This window comes from Syngnathus floridae, chromosome 3 (genome assembly GCF_059516105.1).
Source record: "Syngnathus floridae isolate MCC-2025c chromosome 3, RoL_Sflo_1.0, whole genome shotgun sequence".
NCBI classification, from domain to species: Eukaryota; Metazoa; Chordata; class Actinopteri; order Syngnathiformes; family Syngnathidae; genus Syngnathus; species Syngnathus floridae.
This window is the reverse complement of record NC_142415.1, coordinates 391,120-413,542: the sequence shown is the minus strand read 5'-3', so window position 1 is coordinate 413,542 and position 22,423 is coordinate 391,120. Positions and strand designations below refer to the sequence as shown.

At 48.7% G+C, this 22,423-nt stretch overlaps 1 protein-coding gene across 1 annotated transcript in view; it reads right to left on the bottom strand.

The window, feature by feature from the left end:
- Positions 1 to 22,382, bottom strand: part of LOC148400038 (janus kinase and microtubule-interacting protein 3-like) — a 42,361-nt gene extending 19,979 nt beyond the window's left edge. The window contains exons 1-19 of the mRNA XM_088372239.1: positions 22,258 to 22,382; positions 22,017 to 22,121; positions 21,760 to 21,870; positions 21,562 to 21,601; positions 21,290 to 21,352; positions 21,105 to 21,202; positions 20,788 to 21,027; positions 20,608 to 20,673; positions 20,478 to 20,546; positions 20,324 to 20,401; positions 20,034 to 20,267; positions 19,829 to 19,952; positions 19,378 to 19,459; positions 17,744 to 17,790; positions 17,543 to 17,620; positions 15,604 to 15,692; positions 10,484 to 10,513; positions 10,126 to 10,293; positions 268 to 345 (exon numbers count right to left, since the gene is read on the bottom strand). Of these exons, the coding sequence (XP_088228365.1) occupies positions 17,787 to 17,790; positions 19,378 to 19,459; positions 19,829 to 19,952; positions 20,034 to 20,267; positions 20,324 to 20,401; positions 20,478 to 20,546; positions 20,608 to 20,673; positions 20,788 to 21,027; positions 21,105 to 21,194 (987 nt within the window). The 5' untranslated portion in view covers positions 21,195 to 21,202; positions 21,290 to 21,352; positions 21,562 to 21,601; ... (1 more) ...; positions 22,017 to 22,121; positions 22,258 to 22,382 and the 3' untranslated portion in view covers positions 268 to 345; positions 10,126 to 10,293; positions 10,484 to 10,513; ... (1 more) ...; positions 17,543 to 17,620; positions 17,744 to 17,786. The remainder of the gene's footprint in view (positions 1 to 267; positions 346 to 10,125; positions 10,294 to 10,483; positions 10,514 to 15,603; positions 15,693 to 17,542; positions 17,621 to 17,743; positions 17,791 to 19,377; positions 19,460 to 19,828; positions 19,953 to 20,033; positions 20,268 to 20,323; positions 20,402 to 20,477; positions 20,547 to 20,607; positions 20,674 to 20,787; positions 21,028 to 21,104; positions 21,203 to 21,289; positions 21,353 to 21,561; positions 21,602 to 21,759; positions 21,871 to 22,016; positions 22,122 to 22,257) is intronic.
- Positions 22,383 to 22,423: the final 41 nt, after the last annotated feature.

The window sequence follows — 22,423 nt, the reverse complement described above, 5'->3', positions numbered from 1 at the left end:
ATTGAAGAATTTGTGATTTAATTAATAGCTTGTTCAGGGTAATCAGACTTGTATATAATTCTAATGGCCTTCTTTTGAAAACTATTCTGAATTACAACTTTGGATCTTATATTACTTTGCAACAATCTACTCGGTGACAGATTAGGCAGTATAATCACATATGTTAACTTCAGTGCCCACACTGTATTTATTTATGGTTATTTGTTAAATCAAGTACTGTTAGACATGAAATAGGAAGTGTTTAACATAAATGTTATGGCTACTCACCATTGTAGCTCGCTCCTGGTCAATGATATGAGCCTCTTCTTGCAGTGGAAAACTTGCAGCCAACAAACACCGTGGAACCTAAAGGAATGAAATTAAACATTAACATTTCGCCTGGACCAACATTCACACGTACAACGCAACGCGGCTACACTTCTCCTATTACAAACGTAAATCTCCTTAAACACAACGAGTGTTACTTACCGTGTACGCTCTAGGCAAAATTGGATGTGATGCAATTCCAAATCTAGCTGAAACGGCAGTTAAAAGTAGAGTTACATCAAGTTTTCTTTTTTAATCAACACAATCATTTACAACCGTTGACCAGAAAGAATCGTCGAAATTCGACGTCCCCCACAAACGCCACGCTCACTCGCTTTTCAGGGCAACAAAAGTACTTCTTTTTAAAAACGATGAGTTGTACTTACCGTGTACGCTCTGGACGGTCCAGTTGCAAGCAGAAAATAAAAATATTTCTCTTGTTAGTCGTATGTTACCATCCGCTGTGTCTTTGTCATCATCGCCGCCATTTTCCTACTTCCTGCTGCGAGCCACGCCCACGGATTTAAATTTGGGCGGAAGCTCTTTCCATTGGCGTCGTTTTCGCGTATAGCAAATCCGATTGGTTGGGAAGGGGGCACGGTTATGCAGCCGAGGGGTCCTGTGATCGGTGGGATGTAAAGTAGGCGTCGACGTCACGTCCGCGTCACGTGACCACGACGTGGCAGACGTCATATAGCAACCGCTGTTTTGTTTAGTAGACTTACATGCATTGACATAATGGCGCACACACCAAATAGATTTAAATAAATTAAATAATTCTTCTGCCCACTCTCTTTTAAACAAGTTAACTCTCCCCGCGGATTTGAATTCCGGCGAAAGTTACGCCCATCGACGTCACGTATGTCACGTGACCACGACGTGGCAGATGTCATATAGCAACCGCTGTTTTGTTTAGTAGATTTACAGTTGTTATGCATTGGCATAATGGTGTGCACTCAAAATAGATTTAAATTAATTAAATATTTCTTCTGCCCACTCCCTTTTAAACAAGTTAACTCTGCCCACGTCCATTGACGTCTTGTCTGCGTCACGTGACCACGACGTAGCGACGTCATATAGTAACCGCTGTTTTGATCAGTAGACTTACAGTTATTATGCGTTGACATAATGGCGCACTGGTTAGCATGGCCACCTCTTAAGCATGATGTTGCGGGTTCGACGCCTGATCAATGTTAGCATGGAGTGAGCTGAAGTGCATGGCGCTGAAGATTTGAATCTTTGAAATGCGCTGAGGTCTAACATATCAGGCAGAATGGTTTGCCATCACGTTCAACAAAAAATAGAAACTTTCCTACTCTGATTAAAACGTCCTGTGTTCATCTACGTATTTTCGTTTTGCTGTGCATCTTTTCCCTGCCATTTCGAGAGCCCAATTGACACTCATAGTTTAAAGAAATGTGTTTGCCCATCCTACTTTGTGGAATTTCACCACATGCGCTTTTGACCAAAATACCAAATTGAACTCAAGTGAAGCCAACACGCACAACCCCCCCACACACACACACACACGCACACACACAAATGTTGATATGAACATAAAAGAGCCGCATGCGGTTCGGGAGTTGCGGCTTGGCCAAACCTGTACTATACAACTTTATTTGTATAAAATTTTCACAACAGCTGTCACACAAACAAAGCGGGAAAACCCGAAGACGTGCGTGTTCCGCCCACGCTGGATTTATTTGCACCTTTGAAAAGACACCGTATTGCCGCAGATGTGGCAAAGAGTACTTTTGGGCATCTGAGACGGAAGGATGTCCAAAGCATCACGTCACCTGCTCTGGTAGGCATGGTGGTGGGACGTTGAGGTCAACCGCTTTGGGGTTGGCTGAATCTTTGATCGCAGGATGCCACACACTTGAAGACAGAAGCAGAAAAGCAGAGCTAAATGCAAAATGTACTCACCGGTGACTCCAATTTTTTTCCCCCCTGAAGAAAAAGCTGGACGGGTGGCCCCGGCTGGCCAGTGGGACTCTTGTTATTCTGACCCTTTTTAGTGCGCGTTTGGGGCAACAACCGTTTTTTGTGGCGCTCTCTTCTGGTTCAAAAGTGCCCTGCATGTGAATTTGCTTTTCCTGCCTTCTGATTGGATGAGCGCCGGTGTGACGCGGTGCCTCTGTCACCGTGGCGGGGGGTATACGTTGGCATCGGAGCGTCTGCCAACGTCTGAGACCGGCTGGCAGTGTATCGGAGGTGTCGAGTGCGGTGCCGCTGGAGCTCACTCACCAGCTGGTGTTAGGGCCACAGAATGAAGGCCAAGGAGAAGAATAGAAAGAGAAACAGAAACTTCTCCTCCAATTGTTTGATTTGTCTCTTCTGAGCTTCGATGAATTCTTTCAGCTCTTTGTTCCTCTAGGACGGACAAATGGAAAGTGGCATTCAAAAGCCAGTAAGCGTGCAAGTAAGTGCCGGGCTGGCTTTGGGCCCTTACCTGTTGCGCGCTGTGCAGCAGATCCATTCTCTCTTGGAGGATGCAAGCGTCGCGCTCCCTCAACTCGCACATCAGGGCTCGCTTCCATTGGTCCACGGCGCTCCTAAGCTCTTCTCTCTGATCCGCCGTCAGCACGTCATTCACGCCAGCGTGGCTGGCTTTTTCGCCGTCCGTGGCGGGGCAGTCCCGCTGCGGTAGCGCCTCGCACAACATGGCCTCCAGCTCCAGGATCCTCTGGGCCGCAATCCTCGTCCATCAGTGGTCCGGCGGGAGATTTGAGGGCGGCTTACCTTATGAGCCTGGTCCATGGAACACTTCCTGAAGTCCAACTCTTCATCCAGGTAGCCCTTCTGCTTGCAGAACATATCCTAGCACAGCTCAAGGTCAGAATTGTTGGGGCACATTGCCGGAGTTCCCCTTGGCTGATGTCGCGTGTCTGTCTACCTTCTCACTTTCAATGTCCAACATCTTCTGTTGAAGTGCTGACTTGGTCACTTTGATGTATTCTAACCACTGAGGAAAGGCTGCTGTCACATAAGCAGAATGCGAGAGCGTGCGTGGACGTGCGCGTTACCTTCTCGGCTAGGGTGAGAAGGGTCCTGGCGTGAATCACGACCACCTGCTCCTCGTTGGTGAGATTCTGCAAGAGCCCAAAGGCACAGCGTCAACAAGCTTCTTTCAGCGCAAAGCCTTCCAAAAGTCACATTTGAGCCGCCGAGTCTCGTGGAGTGCGAACATAAGGAGTTCGACATACACTTACGGCGTTATAGCCCAGGATGTCCAGCTTCTTCATCAGATCACTGATGACGATGTCCGGGGGAAAGGCGCAAGGAGCAATGTAAGGTGTTCTGGGACCTCGGGTTAAGGTTAGGGTTGCGAGGGACGCCTTACGTACGCTCACGCCCTCGGCCTCGCAGTAGATCTGCAAAGGGCTGAGGCCGTCTGGGAAACGGACTTGCAGAAACTTCAAGACGGGGGAGCGCCACTCCCTCTCCTGAAAGGCAGAGGCATGCATCCGTCCGTCCGTCCGTCACATCTCTGGCCTCAACACGCTTGTGCGAGTCTTCCCACCTCCAGCTCCAGGATGCGGAACTCAAGCAGTTCGTTTTGGTCTCGGATATCCTGGATGTGCTCTTTCAGACGCGCTTCTTCCGCCTCCATCCGCCTGACTTGAAAAGACAGTCAGACCTCATCTGCGGGGCTTCCCGTCGGGTGTGACGCCAAGCGACTCCGCCCAGCGCCTTTCTTTCCGTCACCTTTTCGGCCAACTGCTGATTGCTCTGACGCAGCAGCTGCTTCTCCTCCACCCACTTGACATTCTAGAAGAGACAAACGCGTGGACAGCTTTGGAATGTTGTGTCATTTTCATCCACAAATTCTTTGGTTGACTGGAAAATGACATTTGCTTTTCTCCGCATTTTCCCAGCCACGTTCGGGGGGGGGTTGGTCCAGTAATGCCAGACGAATGAGTGACTGAAGAATGTAGCTATTTTGTCTAAGAAAAAGGTGTGCTCATTGATGAGCTTACCTGTCCTTGTTGCTTCAGCGCTGACTCCAGATCTGCTACTCTGCTTTGATAGTGACCCATTTCTACCATCAGCTTTTCTCTGGTCTGAAAGGAGGAGGAGGGAGGCTCCTCCTCCTCCTTTCAGACCAGAGAACACCCGAGGCTGGGTGAGAACGGGGAGGCTGCGACCCGGCCGGGGGTTGCGGGAAGGGGCGCCACCTTGATCTCCTTCTCTGCGTCGTAGTCCCCTTCGCTGGTCTGGGCTAGCAGAGCGTAGGCTCGTTGCAGCGCTTGATATTCTTGCGTCAGCTGGCGGTAGCGAAGCTCCGCCTCTTCATGCACACACCAATGCAACACAGCACTAGTACCAGAATCAGTCAGACCGGCGACAAAGCACCCGCGACGCAAAGACGAGTCCGATTCCAGGCTTAAGAGGAATGTTTGGTGCCAATACGCTGGCAGAAATGGCGGGCTACCTCTTCGGGTTCCGTGTCGGGGGTTCTGTCGGTGCGAAAAGACAAGGACGATCCGTCCGAGTCCACCAACACGTCTTCGTCGTAGCCGTAAAATGTTTCGATGACCTGCGGGCGCGGAAGCAAACATCTCTCTGAACAAACTGAAGCGACACCTCACGATGAATCGACGAGAGGAATGATAGCGAGAAAAAGGCCATTTCATCTTGCGCAACACCAAGCAGCCGCAAACAAACAGACTCACCTTGCAGGACCTCACGCTTTGTTCCTCCTCAGAGATTCTCGACGTCGGTATCGTAGCAGCAAATCTCTCTCCTGTCGACACAAATAATCCGCCTTTGAGATTCTTTGGATGCAAAGGGAACGAACGGCTCCGGCGCAGAAACAAACGCGACTCACAATGACATTTCTGACATGAGCTCCTGTCTCCAGAGCCTGAAAAACACGTCACCGGCGATGATTGGAGGGACGCTCGTCTTTTCCAAAAGTGACAACTACAGGGTGTGTCAGGGTTTTCCAGATTATCTTTATCGTATCATTATGTTGCTTTGACTTTGACTGCAACCTGTAATAAATAATATTATTTATCCCTTATTTATCCCTATCGCTTATCCCTTCCTACACAAAGTCGTAAAACACCCCTTGCTATGTTTTGACTAGAGGTCAAGGGCTTCCTCTATTCAATCCACTCTTACACCCACCCTGTTTCTCTTACCGTATTTGCCGGTGTATTGGTCGACCTTTTTCGATCCAAAATCGACCGAAAAAAATCGACCTCGACTTATACACCGAGTCATAAAATTTAACTTCGTATTCATCGCTTCAAATGTGATGGTAACCAAGGCCGTTTCTCATGCATCTCATTGTGCGTTGCACTTAGAAAATCAGAATTACCAGTTCATTGCGCTCTTCAGAAAGCAGGGCGTTTCGATCCTCCAGTTTCCTGATGACTGCGCTGAGCTCAGCGATTTTCAGATGAAACCGTCGCGTGTCCCGATCCTCCTGAGACTGAAAACGCCCCGCAACACACACACACAAGCACTCGTTCAAAGTTCAAAACTGTTTTTGTGCTACCTTCCTCCAGCAACGAACTAAGTCATGCGTACTGCAAGTGTGTGATGAGGTGGCTTACGCAATGAAGAGGATTGCTAGTAGCGGCGTTGACCCCACTTCCAGGGTAGTTTAGGCCCGCCCTTTGGGAATCCCTCAGGGCAGCGATCTGCTGCTCGGCAGCCTGAGTCTGCGGCTGAAGGCGGTGGACGTGGCCGGCCCCAGGGCTTCATCCAAAACACTAACCGCTCTGTCTTTCAGCTTGATCTCATCCGTCTGGATGTACAAACGGGGAGCGCTCAGGCAGGCGGGCAAACTCATTTGCCAGAATTGTGACAAAAACAAAGAGAGCAACCGGCTAATTTTTTTCTTGAATCGACTAGAACACCTTTGCTGTGACAAAAGCGAAGCGAGCAACCGGACATTTTCTTCTTGTGAAATAGAATAGAATAGAATGCCTTAGGTGTCATTGCACTGCAGGTATACAACGAAATTGGGAACATAGCCACGCACCGCGCATCTGATCAGTCCTACCAGTCGGCGGATCTCCCTCTCGCAGTCTCTCTTGGTTCGGCTCAACTCCTCCCGATGCTGGTGATGAGCCGATCGGAGCTCGGCCGCTCGGGACTGCCAGGCCTGCTGGGCCGCTGCCAGGGCTTCTTCCGCGCTCCTGGTGGAGGCGACACCGCTCGGTCTCCCGACACCGCCGCGTCTCCTCCACCTCCGCCAGCAAAGCGCCCCCCCTCCTCACCTGAGCAGACATTGCGCCACACCGGGCCGTTGAGACCGCAACGGAGCGCCGCGACGCTTACTGGGGACAAGCTACACAATACGGTAGCGGCCGCATTGAAGCCCGACGTGGCGTGCGGATAGTCAGACACGGATAGAGCGGATCACCTTGTCCATGGAGCCGTCCCTCAGGCTGAGGACCAAGGCATTCAGTCGCTGGATCTCTCCATCTTTGATTTTGATCACTCTCATCAGCTCCATTTCATGCTGCCGCAGTAATGTCTCCCTGGTAATGGCTAACTCTTTCTGCTTCTCCTCATGGAGTTTGCTTTTGAGTTCCGTCATGGCGGCGGTGGCACGGTGGTGCTCCGCCCGCAGGTCCTGACTTCTCTCTCTCTCCAGACAGCTGACCTGACATGACTTAGACTTAGACTTAGACAAACTTTATTGTCATCTTGTCTGCACATGGTGCATACAAAACGAAATTCCGTTGCATACGTCTTACAACAAAGTAGTGATATTGCAGTTGAATAGAAGTAACATAACCTATGAAAATATATATATATACATATACTATATATATATATATATATATATATATATATATATATATATATATTAAAAATAAGTATAAAGTGCAGCAGTGATAATTATGCAATAGTGCAAGTAGGCAAAACAGTATTCAAGAGTGTGCAGAGGAATGCTAAACCATGTATTAAACTTCTATTTAAAGGGTTTATACAAGTTCAGTAAAGTTGGTAGTGCGAGATAGTGCAAGATAGAGGTCCGTAGTGTCATAAAGTACAGTTCTGTGAATGTGTGATGCAGAGTTCAGTTTAGAGCTCAACAGTTCTAGTGTTCAACAGTCTGATGACAGCAGGGAAAAAGCTGTTGCAGAACCTGGTGGACCTGCAGCGGATGCTGCAAACCTCTTCCCAGAGGGCAGCAGGGAGAACAGTCCATGGTGGGGGTGTGATGGGTCATTGATGATGTTACGGGCACGGGACATGCAGCGCTGAGATGAAATGTCCTGAATGGAGGGAAGAGGAGCCCCTATGATCCTCTCTGCTGTCCTCACCACTCTCCTCACGTTCTTCCAATCGGAGGCGGTGCAGCCTCCACACCACACAGAGAGACAGCTTGTCAGAATGCTCTCTATGGTGCTCCTGTAGAACGTCCTCATGATGGGTGGGGGCAGGTGGGCTCTCCTCATCCTCCGCAGGAAGTACAAGCGCTTCTGTGCCCTCTTGACCAGTGCCGTAGTGTTCATAGTCCAGGTGAGGTCTTCTGTGATGTGGACCCCCAGGAATTTGGTGGTGCTGACCACCTCCACAGCTGAGCTGTTGATGATCAGTGGAGCGTGGTGAGGCTGTTTTTTCCTGAAGTCGACGATGATCTCCTTCATCTTCTCCTCATTCAGGATCAGGCTGTTTTCTCTGCACCAGCCCACCAGCTGCTCCACCTCCTCTCTGTAGTCCAGGTCGTTGTTGTCTCTGATGAGCCCCACCACCGTTGTGTCGTCTGCTGACTTCACGATGTGATTGGTGGTGAACCTGAGGACGCAGTCGTGTGTCATCAGGGTGAACAGCAGGGGGCTCAGGACGCAGCCCTGAAGGGAGCCTGTGCTGAGGGTGATGACATCAGAGGTGTTCTGTCCGACCCGGACTGACTGAGGTCTGTTGGTGAGGAAGTCTAGCAGCCAGTTGCGAAGGGGGGTGTTGAAGCCCAGGTGTTCCAATTTTCCTACCAGATGCTGTGGGATGATGGTGTTAAACGCTGAGCTGAAGTCCAGGAACAGCCTCCGCACATGGGTGTTCTTCTACTCCAGGTGAGCCAGGCTCAGGTGAAGAACGGAGGAGATGGCGTCCTGAGTGGAGCGGTTTTGCCGGTCGGCAAACTGGAACGGGTCAAATAATAGGGGGAGTCTGGAAACGATGTGACCTTTAAGCAGCCTTTCGAAGCACTTCATCATAACCGGAGTCAGTGCAACAGGCCGGTAATCATTAAATGAGGTGATTTGAGGTTTCTTCGGCACCGGAATGATGGAGGCAGTCTTAAAGCACGCCGGCACTGTGGCTTGGCCCAGCGAGGTGTTAAAAATGTCTGTGATGACCCCAGCCAGATGACTTGCACATTCCCTGAACACACGCCCAGGAATGTTGTCGGGGCCAGGGGCCTTACAGGGGTTGACTCTCCTCAGGGTCTTCAACACATCGGCGGAGTCAAGGCAGAGTACCTCCTCTTCCTGATGGGGGACAGTTTTAACTGCTGGAGTGCCGTTTAGTGCCTCGAACCTCCCAAAGAAGTTATTTAGACCATTTAGAAAGTCAGCATCAACTACACCCACCGGGGGGGGGGGGGAGAGTGAGTTGTAGTCTGTAATCGCCCGTATGCCTTGCCACATACTCCTGATGTTTTTGACGTCGTGGAAACGATCCTGAAATTTTCGACTGCGGTCTCGCTTCGCTATCCTGATGGCACGGTTCAAGTTGGCTCTCGCTGTCCTCAGTGTCTCCTTGTTGCCAGACTTGAAGGCAGAGTTCCGCGCTCGTAGCGTTTGACGTACCTCCTCAGTCATCCAGGGTCGTTGGTTGCCCCGGGTGATGATATTCTTAGTGGTGCTGACGTCCTCGGTGCATTTGTTGATGTAGGCTGACACAGTCATGGCACACGCATGTCTAATCTACATCGGGAAAACTGGGAGGGAGGCAGGCAGGGAGGCAGGCAGGGAGGCAGGCAGGGAGGCAGGCAGTGTCTGTCTGTTGAGGTTTTCACCTTGTTCTTCTCCTGCTGAAGTTCTAACTGGACGTCCATCAGTTTGGTTCTCAGCTCGTCATTGGCGGCCTGAAGGGCGTCCGTTCGCTCCGCCTTGGCCCGCCCTGCCGGAGCTCGTTTGGACATCTCTTACTCGAGTCTCGCCCGGTCGTCAGTCAGAGATCACAACATTTGTACCTGGAGAGCACAAACGCAGCGCTGTTTTCCACTGGCTTCGAACTCAACTTCAATCGGTACCGTAACTTACAACATCATAAACATAGAACTAGCTTGACTTATTCATTGAATAAATGCATTTGGTTCTTCAAAACTGCATCACGCAACATAGCGTGACCGAGACGGCCGTTATCCACCTGCGTGAAGTTATTTGGTGAAATGAATGAGATGTTTAAGACACCATCGTTCTGTCTCTATGTAGATGAAGGGAAATAATCGATTGCTGAAGGTCCAAAGGTGTTGTGATAAACAAATAAACATATTAGTGATTAGTGACATATTTGTGATAAACATATTAGGCAGGATAATCACATATGTTAACGTGACTGCCCACACTGTATTTATTTATGGTTATTTGTTAAATCGAGTACTGTTAGACATGAAATAGGAAGTGTTTAACATAAATGGAAGACGAAAGGGGTACTCACCATTGTAGCTCCTGCTGGTCAATGATACGAGCCTCTTCTTGCAGTGGAAAACATACAGCCAACAAACACCGTGGAACCTAAAGGAATGAAATTAAACATTAACATTTAGCCTCAACCAACATTCACAGATACAACGCAACGCAAACTACACAAACGTAAATCTTTTTAAACACAATGAGTTGTACTTACCGTGTACGCTCTAGACGGTCCACTTGCAAGCAGAAAATAAAGATATTTCTGTTGATAATCGTCGTGTTTGTATCCGGTGTCTCGCTCAAGGCCATTGCGCCCACAGATTTGAATTTTGGCGAGAGTTCAGCCTATTGACGTCATTTCCGCGGTGTAATACCCGCATATCTGAAACGGCAAAGTTAAGAGTAGAGTTAAATAAAGTTTTTAGTCAACGCAATAATTTACAACCGTTGACCAGTCGAAATAATCGTCGAAATTTGGCGTCTGTGGCTGGAAGCAGACGCCGAGTTCGACATTCCTCCCAAACGCCACACTCCCTCGCTTTTCAGGGCTAAAAAAAAACAGTTGTAATTACCTTGTACGCTCTAGACGGTCAAGTTGCAAGCTGAAAACAAAAATATTTGCCTTGTTAGTCATCGTGTTACTAACCGCTGTGTCTTGTTTGCCAGAATTGCCGCTTTCCTACTTCCTGTTGCAAGCCACGCCCACGGATTATAATTTTGCCGTGAGTTCCGCCTATTGACGTCATGTCCGCGTCACATGACTGCGACGTAATATTATCTAAAACTGTTTGTGCGGTATTGTGTTGTTCTGTGCGGTATTGTGTTATTCTGTGCGGCGTCGTGTTGTTCTGTGCGGCGTCGTGTTTTTCAGTGCGACGTCGTGTTGTTCAGTGCGGCATGGTGTTGTTCAGTAAGGCATGGTGTTGTTCAGTGCGGCATGGTGTTGTTCAGTGCGGCATAATGTTGTTCAGTGCGGCATAATGTTGTTCAGTGCGGCATGGTGTTGTTCAGTGCGGCATGGTGTTGTTCAGTGCGGCATGGTGTTGTTCAGTGCGGCATAATGTTCAGTGCGCCATAATGTCGTTCAGTGCGGCATGGTGTTGTTCAGTGCGGGATGGTGTTGTTCAGTGCAGGATGGTGTTGTTCAGTGCGGCATGGTGTTCAATGCGGCATGGTGTTGTTCAGTGCGGGATGGTGTTGTTCAGTGCGGCATGGTGTTGTTCAGTGCGGCATAATGTTGTTCAGTGCGGCATGGTGTTGTTCAGTGCGGCATGGTGTTGTTCAGTGCGGCATGGTGTTGTTCAGTGCGGCATGGTGTTGTTCAGTGCGGAATGGTGTTGTTCAGTGCGGGGTGGTGTTGTTCAGTGCGGCATGGTGTTTTTCAGTGCGGGATGGTGTTGTTCATTGCGGCATGGTGTTGTTCAGTGCGGCATGGTGTTGTTCAGTGCGGGATGGTGTTGTTCAGTCGGGGATGGTGTTGTTCAATGCGGGATCGTGTTGTTCAGTGCGGGGTGGTGTTGTTCAGTGCGGGATGGTGTTGTTCAGTGCGGCATGGTGTTGTTCAATGCGGCATGGTGTTGTTCAGTGCGGGATGGTGTTGTTCATTGCGGCATGGTGTTGTTCAGTGCGGCATGGTGTTGTTCAGTGCGGCATGGTGTTGTTCAGTGCGGCATGGTGTTGTTCAGTGCGGCATAATGTTGTTCAGTGCGGCATGGTGTTGTTCAGTGTGGAAAGGTGTTCAGTGCAGGATGGTGTTGTTCAGTGCGGCATGGTGTTGTTCAATGCAGGATCGTGTTGTTCAGTGCAGCATAATGTTGTTCAGTGCAGCATGGTGTTGTTCAGTGCGGCATGGTGTTGTTCAGTGCGGCATGGTGTTGTTCACTGCGGGATGGTGTTGTTCAATGCGGGATCGTGTTGTTCAGTGCGGCATAATGTTGTTCAGTGCAGCATGGTGTTGTTCAGTGCGGCATGGTGTTGTTCAGTGCGACATAATGTTGTTCAGTGCGGCATAATGTTGTTCAGTGCGGCATAATGTTGTTCAGTGCGGCATGGTGTTGTTCAGTGCGGCATGGTGTTGTTCAGTGCGGCATGGTGTTCAGTGCAGGATGGTGTTGTTCAGTGCGGCATGGTGTTGTTCAATGCGGCATGGTGTTGTTCAGTGCGGGATGGTGTTGTTCAGTGCAGGATGGTGTTGTTCAGTGCGGCATGGTGTTGTTCAGTGCGGAATGGTGTTGTTCAGTGCGGCATGGTGTTGTTCAGTGCGGCATGGTGTTGTTCAGTGCAGGATGGTGTTGTTCAATGCGGGATCGTGTTGTTCAGTGCGGCATGGTGTTGTTCAGTGCGGCATGGTGTTGTTCAGTGCGGCATAATGTTGTTCAGTGCGGCATGGTGTTGTTCAGTGCGGCATGGTGTTGTTCAGTGCGGCATGGTGTTGTTCAGTGCGGCATGGTGTTGTTCAGTGCGGCATGGTGTTGTTCAGTGCGGCATGGTGTTGTTCAGTGCGGCATAATGTTGTCATGTGCGCCATAATGTTGTTCAGTGCGGCATGGTGTTGTTCAGTGCGGGATGGTGTTGTTCAGTGCGGCATGGTGTTGTTCAATGTGGCATGGTGTTGTTCAGTGCGGGATGGTGTTGTTCAGTGCAGGATGGTGTTGTTCAGTGCGGCATGGTGTTGTTCAATGCGGCATGGTGTTGTTCAGTGCGGGATGGTGTTGTTCAGTGCGGCATGGTGTTGTTCAGTGCGGCATAATGTTGTTCAGTGCGGCATGGTGTTGTTCAGTGCGGCATGGTGTTGTTCAGTGCGGCATGGTGTTGTTCAGTGCGGCATGGTGTTGTTCAGTGCGGCATGGTGTTGTTCAGTGCGGCATGGTGTTGTTCAGTGCGGGATGGTGTTGTTCAATGCGGCATGGTGTTGTTCAGTGCGGGATGGTGTTGTTCAGTGCAGGATGGTGTTGTTCAGTGCGGCATGGTGTTGTTCAGTGCGGCATGGTGTTGTTCAGTGCGGCATGGTGTTGTTCAGTGCGGCATGGTGTTGTTCAGTGCAGGATGGTGTTGTTCAATGCGGGATGGTGTTGTTCAGTGCGGGATGGTGTTGTTCAGTGCAGGATGGTGTTGTTCAGTGCAGGATGGTGTTGTTCAATGCGGCATGGTGTTGTTCAGTGCGGGATGGTGTTGTTCAGTGCAGGATGGTGTTGTTCAGTGCGGCATGGTGTTGTTCAGTGCGGCATGGTGTTGTTCAGTGCGGCATGGTGTTGTTCAGTGCGGCATGGTGTTGTTCAGTGCAGGATGGTGTTGTTCAATGCGGGATGGTGTTGTTCAGTGCGGGATGGTGTTGTTCAGTGCAGGATGGTGTTGTTCAGTGCGGCATGGTGTTGTTCAATGCGGCATGGTGTTGTTCAGTGCAGGATGGTGTTGTTCAGTGCGGCATGGTGTTGTTCAATGCGGCATGGTGTTGTTCAATGCGGCATGGTGTTGTTCAGTGCGGCATGGTGTTGTTCAGTGCGGCATGGTGTTGTTCAGTGCAGCGTAATGTTGTTCAGTGCGGCATGGTGTTGTTCAGTGCGGCATGGTGTTGTTCAGTGCGGCATGGTGTTGTTCAGTGCGGCATGGTGTTGTTCAGTGCGGGATGGTGTTGTTCAGTGCGGCATGGTGTTGTTCAGTGCGGCATGGTGTTGTTCAGTGCGGGATGGTGTTGTTCATTGCGGCATGGTGTTGTTCAGTGCGGCATGGTGTTGTTCAGTGCGGCATGGTGTTGTTCAGTGCGCCATAATGTTGTTCAGTGCGGCATGGTGTTGTTCAGTGCGGGATGGTGTTGTTCAGTGCGGGATGGTGTTGTTCAGTGCAGGATGGTGTTGTTCAGTGCGCATGGTGTTGTTCAATGCGGGATCGTGTTGTTCAGTGCGGCATGGTGTTGTTCAGTGCGGCATGGTGTTGTTCAGTGCGGCATGGTGTTGTTCAGTGCGGCATGGTGTTGTTCAGTGCGGCATAATGTTGTTCAGTGCGGCATAATGTTGTTCAGTGCGGCATAATGTTGTTCAGTGCGGCATAATGTTGTTCAGTGCGGCATAATGTTGTTCAGTGCGGGATGGTGTTGTTCATTGCGGCATGGTGTTGTTCAGTGCGGCATGGTGTTTTTCAGTGCGGCATGGTGTTGTTCAGTGCGGGATGGTGTTGTTCAGTGCGGCATGGTGTTGTTCAATGCGGCATGGTGTTGTTCAGTGCAGGATGGTGTTGTTCAGTGCGGCATGGTGTTGTTCAATGCGGCATGGTGTTGTTCAATGCGGCATGGTGTTGTTCAGTGCGGCATGGTGTTGTTCAGTGCGGCATAATGTTGTTCAGTGCGGCATGGTGTTGTTCAGTGCGGAATGGTGTTGTTCAGTGCGGCATGGTGTTGTTCAGTGCGGCATGGTGTTGTTCAGTGCGGCATGGTGTTGTTCAGTGCGGCATGGTGTTGTTCAGTGCGGGATGGTGTTCAATGCGGGATCGTGTTGTTCAGTGCGGCATGGTGTTGTTCAGTGCGGCATGGTGTTGTTCAGTGCGGCATGGTGTTGTTCAGTGCGGCATGGTGTTGTTCATTTCGGCATAATGTTGTTCAGTGCGGCATAATGTTGTTTAGTGCGGCATGGTGTTGTTCAGTGCGGGATGGTGTTGTTCAGTGCGTTATAATGTTGTTCAGTGCGGCATGGTGTTCAGTGCGGCATGGTGTTGTTCAGTGCGGCATGGTGTTGTTCAGTGCGGCATGGTGTTGTTCAGTGCGGCATAATGTTGTTCAGTGCGGCATAATGTTGTTCAGTGCGGCATGGTGTTGCTCAGTGCGGGATGGTGTTGTTCAGTGCGGGATGGTGTTGTTCAGTGCGGCATGGTGTTCAATGCGGAATGGTGTTGTTCAGTGCAGGATGGTGTTGTTCAGTGCGGCATGGTGTTGTTCAGTGCGGCATAATGTTGTTCAGTGCGGCATGGTGTTGTTCAGTGCGGCATGGTGTTGTTCAGTGCGGCATGGTGTTGTTCAGTGCGGCATGGTGTTGTTCAGTGCGGCATAATGTTGTTCAGTGCGGCATGGTGTTGTTCAGTGCGGCATGGTGTTGTTCAGTGCGGCATAATGTTCAGTGCGGCATAATGTTGTTCAGTGCGGCATGGTGTTGTTCAGTGCGGGATGGTGTTGTTCAGTGCGGCATGGTGTTGTTCAGTGCGGCATGGTGTTCAGTGCGGGATGGTGTCTTTCAGTGCGGCATGGTGTCGTTCAGTGCGGCATGGTGTCTTTCAGTGCGGCATGGTGTCGTTCAGTGAGGCATGGTGTTGTTCAGTGCGGCATGGTGTTATTTAGTGCGGCATGGTGTTGTTCAGTGCGGGATGGTGTTGTTCAGTGTGGCATGGTGTTCAGTGCGGCATGGTGTTGTTCAGTGCGGTATCGTGTTGTTCAGTGCGGTATTGTGTTTCTCAGTGCGGTATCGTGTTGTTCAGTGCAGTATCGTTGTGTTGTTCGTATTGTGTTGTGTTGTTCGTAATGTGTTGTGTTGTTCGTATTGTGTTGTGTTGTTCGTATTGTGTTGTGTTGTTCGTATTGTGTTGAGTTGTTCGTATTGTGTTGTGTTGTTCGTATTGTGTTGCCTTTAACACTTAGCCTCTAACACTTAGCCTCTAACACTTAGCCTCTAGCATCTAGAAGGTAAATAAATAGGAAGGAAGGACTCACCGGTGACGTCTTCGCCCACGTCCAAGCGTTGTACTTTGTATTTTCATCCTTCTGACAGTGGAAAACATAGCCAACAAACACCGTGGAACCTAAACGAATGAAAGAAAACTATCATTTGGCCACAACCAACATTCACAGATACAACACAATGTGACGTGCGGGGTTGAGGTTAAAGGTTGAGTGAAGGGCCCTCGTTTTAAACTACTTTTTTGAAAAGGATTGGGAACAAGTAAGACGTATTTAATTTATTTAATGGGAAGTAGTAAGAGCTATTGAATTTAATCTATGTATTATATTCTATTGTATTGTATTCTGTTGTATTCTTTTGGATTGTATTCACACTAACCCCACTAAAACTTCAGCCCACAAAAACTCGCCTCTGGCGCCTAGCCTCTGGCACTTAGCCTCTAACACTTAGCCTTTAACACTTAGCCTTTAACACTTAGCCTTTAACACTTAGCCTTTAACACTTAGCCTAGAAGGTGAATAAATAGGGTTAAAGGTTGAGTGAAGGGCCCTCGTTTTAAACTACTGTTTTGAAAAGGAGTGGGAACAAGTAAGACGTATTTAATTTATTTAATGGGAAGTAGTAAGACTTATTAAATTTATTTAATCTACTTTTCTTCCCAGGCAAAATTTGATGTGCTGCAATTCCAAATTTCCAAAGTGAATGAAGGAATGAAGTCCTTTAAATTATGATTTTGTATAAATACTAGGCATTAACACAAAATCGACGGCACAAAATGGGCAGACTTTACTTGTTTGAAAAGGACTGGTTACAAGACAGACTTTTTTAATTTATTTAATGGGAAGAAGACTTATTTAGTTTAATTGATCTATTTTTGTTCCCTGGCAAAATTCGATTTGCTGCAATTCCAAATTTCCAAAGTGAATGAAGGAAAGAAGTCGTTTAAATTATGATTTTGTTTAAATACTAGGCATAGACACAAAATCTACGGCACAAAATGGGCAGACTTTACTTGTTTGAAGAGGACTGGTTACAAGACAGACTTTTCTGATTTATTTAATGGGAAGAGGACTTATTTAGTTTATTTAATCTATTTTTGTTCCCTGGCAAAATTGGATTTGCTGAAATTGTATTTTGCCAAATCTCGATTTGAGACCTGATAGGAAGTATTAAACGCTTAGTTAAATCAATACAAGTTGGTAATAAGAGCGAGTAATGTTGGTTGAACCGATGAATGAAGGTTGAAAGCAATTTAAATTATGACTTTGTATAAATACTAGATATTAACAGAACATCTACTGCGCAAAATGGGCAGAGTTTACTTGTTTGAGAAGGAGTGGCTTATTCAAAACTAAGATTTATGTAATCTGTTTGTTCCCAGGCAAAATTGGATGTGATGCAATTCCAAATTTCACCACATGATGGTGCCCAATTTTGACTTCATAGGACATATTAAACACTTAGCTTGTTATTATGTTCAAGGTAATCAGATTTGTTTATCATTCTAATGGCCTCTTCAAAACTATTCTGGATTACTACTTTGGATCTATTCTACATTACTTGGCAACAACATACTCTGTAACAGATTAGGCAGTATAATCACATATGTTAACTTGAGAGTGCCCACACTCAATCTACTTATCGTGATGTGTTAAATCAATTACTGTTAGACATTATTTGTCTGATAATCTACCAAATCTTTGAATTGAAGAATTTGTGATTTAATTAATAGCTTGTTCAGGGTAATCAGACTTGTATATAATTCTAATGGCCTTCTTTTGAAAACTATTCTGAATTACAACTTTGGATCTTATATTACTTTGCAACAATCTACTCGGTGACAGATTAGGCAGTATAATCACATATGTTAACTTCAGTGCCCACACTGTATTTATTTATGGTTATTTGTTAAATCAAGTACTGTTAGACATGAAATAGGAAGTGTTTAACATAAATGTTATGGCTACTCACCATTGTAGCTCGCTCCTGGTCAATGATATGAGCCTCTTCTTGCAGTGGAAAACTTGCAGCCAACAAACACCGTGGAACCTAAAGGAATGAAATTAAACATTAACATTTCGCCTGGACCAACATTCACACGTACAACGCAACGCGGCTACACTTCTCCTATTACAAACGTAAATCTCCTTAAACACAACGAGTGTTACTTACCGTGTACGCTCTAGGCAAAATTGGATGTGATGCAATTCCAAATCTAGCTGAAACGGCAGTTAAAAGTAGAGTTACATCAAGTTTTCTTTTTTAATCAACACAATCATTTACAACCGTTGACCAGAAAGAATCGTCGAAATTCGACGTCCCCCACAAACGCCACGCTCACTCGCTTTTCAGGGCAACAAAAGTACTTCTTTTTAAAAACGATGAGTTGTACTTACCGTGTACGCTCTGGACGGTCCAGTTGCAAGCAGAAAATAAAAATATTTCTCTTGTTAGTCGTATGTTACCATCCGCTGTGTCTTTGTCATCATCGCCGCCATTTTCCTACTTCCTGCTGCGAGCCACGCCCACGGATTTAAATTTGGGCGGAAGCTCTTTCCATTGGCGTCGTTTTCGCGTATAGCAAATCCGATTGGTTGGGAAGGGGGCACGGTTATGCAGCCGAGGGGTCCTGTGATCGGTGGGATGTAAAGTAGGCGTCGACGTCACGTCCGCGTCACGTGACCACGACGTGGCAGACGTCATATAGCAACCGCTGTTTTGTTTAGTAGACTTACATGCATTGACATAATGGCGCACACACCAAATAGATTTAAATAAATTAAATAATTCTTCTGCCCACTCTCTTTTAAACAAGTTAACTCTCCCCGCGGATTTGAATTCCGGCGAAAGTTACGCCCATCGACGTCACGTATGTCACGTGACCACGACGTGGCAGATGTCATATAGCAACCGCTGTTTTGTTTAGTAGATTTACAGTTGTTATGCATTGGCATAATGGTGTGCACTCAAAATAGATTTAAATTAATTAAATATTTCTTCTGCCCACTCCCTTTTAAACAAGTTAACTCTGCCCACGTCCATTGACGTCTTGTCTGCGTCACGTGACCACGACGTAGCGACGTCATATAGTAACCGCTGTTTTGATCAGTAGACTTACAGTTATTATGCGTTGACATAATGGCGCACTGGTTAGCATGGCCACCTCTTAAGCATGATGTTGCGGGTTCGACGCCTGATCAATGTTAGCATGGAGTGAGCTGAAGTGCATGGCGCTGAAGATTTGAATCTTTGAAATGCGCTGAGGTCTAACATATCAGGCAGAATGGTTTGCCATCACGTTCAACAAAAAATAGAAACTTTCCTACTCTGATTAAAACGTCCTGTGTTCATCTACGTATTTTCGTTTTGCTGTGCATCTTTTCCCTGCCATTTCGAGAGCCCAATTGACACTCATAGTTTAAAGAAATGTGTTTGCCCATCCTACTTTGTGGAATTTCACCACATGCGCTTTTGACCAAAATACCAAATTGAACTCAAGTGAAGCCAACACGCACAACCCCCCCACACACACACACACACGCACACACACAAATGTTGATATGAACATAAAAGAGCCGCATGCGGTTCGGGAGTTGCGGCTTGGCCAAACCTGTACTATACAACTTTATTTGTATAAAATTTTCACAACAGCTGTCACACAAACAAAGCGGGAAAACCCGAAGACGTGCGTGTTCCGCCCACGCTGGATTTATTTGCACCTTTGAAAAGACACCGTATTGCCGCAGATGTGGCAAAGAGTACTTTTGGGCATCTGAGACGGAAGGATGTCCAAAGCATCACGTCACCTGCTCTGGTAGGCATGGTGGTGGGACGTTGAGGTCAACCGCTTTGGGGTTGGCTGAATCTTTGATCGCAGGATGCCACACACTTGAAGACAGAAGCAGAAAAGCAGAGCTAAATGCAAAATGTACTCACCGGTGACTCCAATTTTTTTCCCCCCTGAAGAAAAAGCTGGACGGGTGGCCCCGGCTGGCCAGTGGGACTCTTGTTATTCTGACCCTTTTTAGTGCGCGTTTGGGGCAACAACCGTTTTTTGTGGCGCTCTCTTCTGGTTCAAAAGTGCCCTGCATGTGAATTTGCTTTTCCTGCCTTCTGATTGGATGAGCGCCGGTGTGACGCGGTGCCTCTGTCACCGTGGCGGGGGGTATACGTTGGCATCGGAGCGTCTGCCAACGTCTGAGACCGGCTGGCAGTGTATCGGAGGTGTCGAGTGCGGTGCCGCTGGAGCTCACTCACCAGCTGGTGTTAGGGCCACAGAATGAAGGCCAAGGAGAAGAATAGAAAGAGAAACAGAAACTTCTCCTCCAATTGTTTGATTTGTCTCTTCTGAGCTTCGATGAATTCTTTCAGCTCTTTGTTCCTCTAGGACGGACAAATGGAAAGTGGCATTCAAAAGCCAGTAAGCGTGCAAGTAAGTGCCGGGCTGGCTTTGGGCCCTTACCTGTTGCGCGCTGTGCAGCAGATCCATTCTCTCTTGGAGGATGCAAGCGTCGCGCTCCCTCAACTCGCACATCAGGGCTCGCTTCCATTGGTCCACGGCGCTCCTAAGCTCTTCTCTCTGATCCGCCGTCAGCACGTCATTCACGCCAGCGTGGCTGGCTTTTTCGCCGTCCGTGGCGGGGCAGTCCCGCTGCGGTAGCGCCTCGCACAACATGGCCTCCAGCTCCAGGATCCTCTGGGCCGCAATCCTCGTCCATCAGTGGTCCGGCGGGAGATTTGAGGGCGGCTTACCTTATGAGCCTGGTCCATGGAACACTTCCTGAAGTCCAACTCTTCATCCAGGTAGCCCTTCTGCTTGCAGAACATATCCTAGCACAGCTCAAGGTCAGAATTGTTGGGGCACATTGCCGGAGTTCCCCTTGGCTGATGTCGCGTGTCTGTCTACCTTCTCACTTTCAATGTCCAACATCTTCTGTTGAAGTGCTGACTTGGTCACTTTGATGTATTCTAACCACTGAGGAAAGGCTGCTGTCACATAAGCAGAATGCGAGAGCGTGCGTGGACGTGCGCGTTACCTTCTCGGCTAGGGTGAGAAGGGTCCTGGCGTGAATCACGACCACCTGCTCCTCGTTGGTGAGATTCTGCAAGAGCCCAAAGGCACAGCGTCAACAAGCTTCTTTCAGCGCAAAGCCTTCCAAAAGTCACATTTGAGCCGCCGAGTCTCGTGGAGTGCGAACATAAGGAGTTCGACATACACTTACGGCGTTATAGCCCAGGATGTCCAGCTTCTTCATCAGATCACTGATGACGATGTCCGGGGGAAAGGCGCAAGGAGCAATGTAAGGTGTTCTGGGACCTCGGGTTAAGGTTAGGGTTGCGAGGGACGCCTTACGTACGCTCACGCCCTCGGCCTCGCAGTAGATCTGCAAAGGGCTGAGGCCGTCTGGGAAACGGACTTGCAGAAACTTCAAGACGGGGGAGCGCCACTCCCTCTCCTGAAAGGCAGAGGCATGCATCCGTCCGTCCGTCCGTCACATCTCTGGCCTCAACACGCTTGTGCGAGTCTTCCCACCTCCAGCTCCAGGATGCGGAACTCAAGCAGTTCGTTTTGGTCTCGGATATCCTGGATGTGCTCTTTCAGACGCGCTTCTTCCGCCTCCATCCGCCTGACTTGAAAAGACAGTCAGACCTCATCTGCGGGGCTTCCCGTCGGGTGTGACGCCAAGCGACTCCGCCCAGCGCCTTTCTTTCCGTCACCTTTTCGGCCAACTGCTGATTGCTCTGACGCAGCAGCTGCTTCTCCTCCACCCACTTGACATTCTAGAAGAGACAAACGCGTGGACAGCTTTGGAATGTTGTGTCATTTTCATCCACAAATTCTTTGGTTGACTGGAAAATGACATTTGCTTTTCTCCGCATTTTCCCAGCCACGTTCGGGGGGGGGTTGGTCCAGTAATGCCAGACGAATGAGTGACTGAAGAATGTAGCTATTTTGTCTAAGAAAAAGGTGTGCTCATTGATGAGCTTACCTGTCCTTGTTGCTTCAGCGCTGACTCCAGATCTGCTACTCTGCTTTGATAGTGACCCATTTCTACCATCAGCTTTTCTCTGGTCTGAAAGGAGGAGGAGGGAGGCTCCTCCTCCTCCTTTCAGACCAGAGAACACCCGAGGCTGGGTGAGAACGGGGAGGCTGCGACCCGGCCGGGGGTTGCGGGAAGGGGCGCCACCTTGATCTCCTTCTCTGCGTCGTAGTCCCCTTCGCTGGTCTGGGCTAGCAGAGCGTAGGCTCGTTGCAGCGCTTGATATTCTTGCGTCAGCTGGCGGTAGCGAAGCTCCGCCTCTTCATGCACACACCAATGCAACACAGCACTAGTACCAGAATCAGTCAGACCGGCGACAAAGCACCCGCGACGCAAAGACGAGTCCGATTCCAGGCTTAAGAGGAATGTTTGGTGCCAATACGCTGGCAGAAATGGCGGGCTACCTCTTCGGGTTCCGTGTCGGGGGTTCTGTCGGTGCGAAAAGACAAGGACGATCCGTCCGAGTCCACCAACACGTCTTCGTCGTAGCCGTAAAATGTTTCGATGACCTGCGGGCGCGGAAGCAAACATCTCTCTGAACAAACTGAAGCGACACCTCACGATGAATCGACGAGAGGAATGATAGCGAGAAAAAGGCCATTTCATCTTGCGCAACACCAAGCAGCCGCAAACAAACAGACTCACCTTGCAGGACCTCACGCTTTGTTCCTCCTCAGAGATTCTCGACGTCGGTATCGTAGCAGCAAATCTCTCTCCTGTCGACACAAATAATCCGCCTTTGAGATTCTTTGGATGCAAAGGGAACGAACGGCTCCGGCGCAGAAACAAACGCGACTCACAATGACATTTC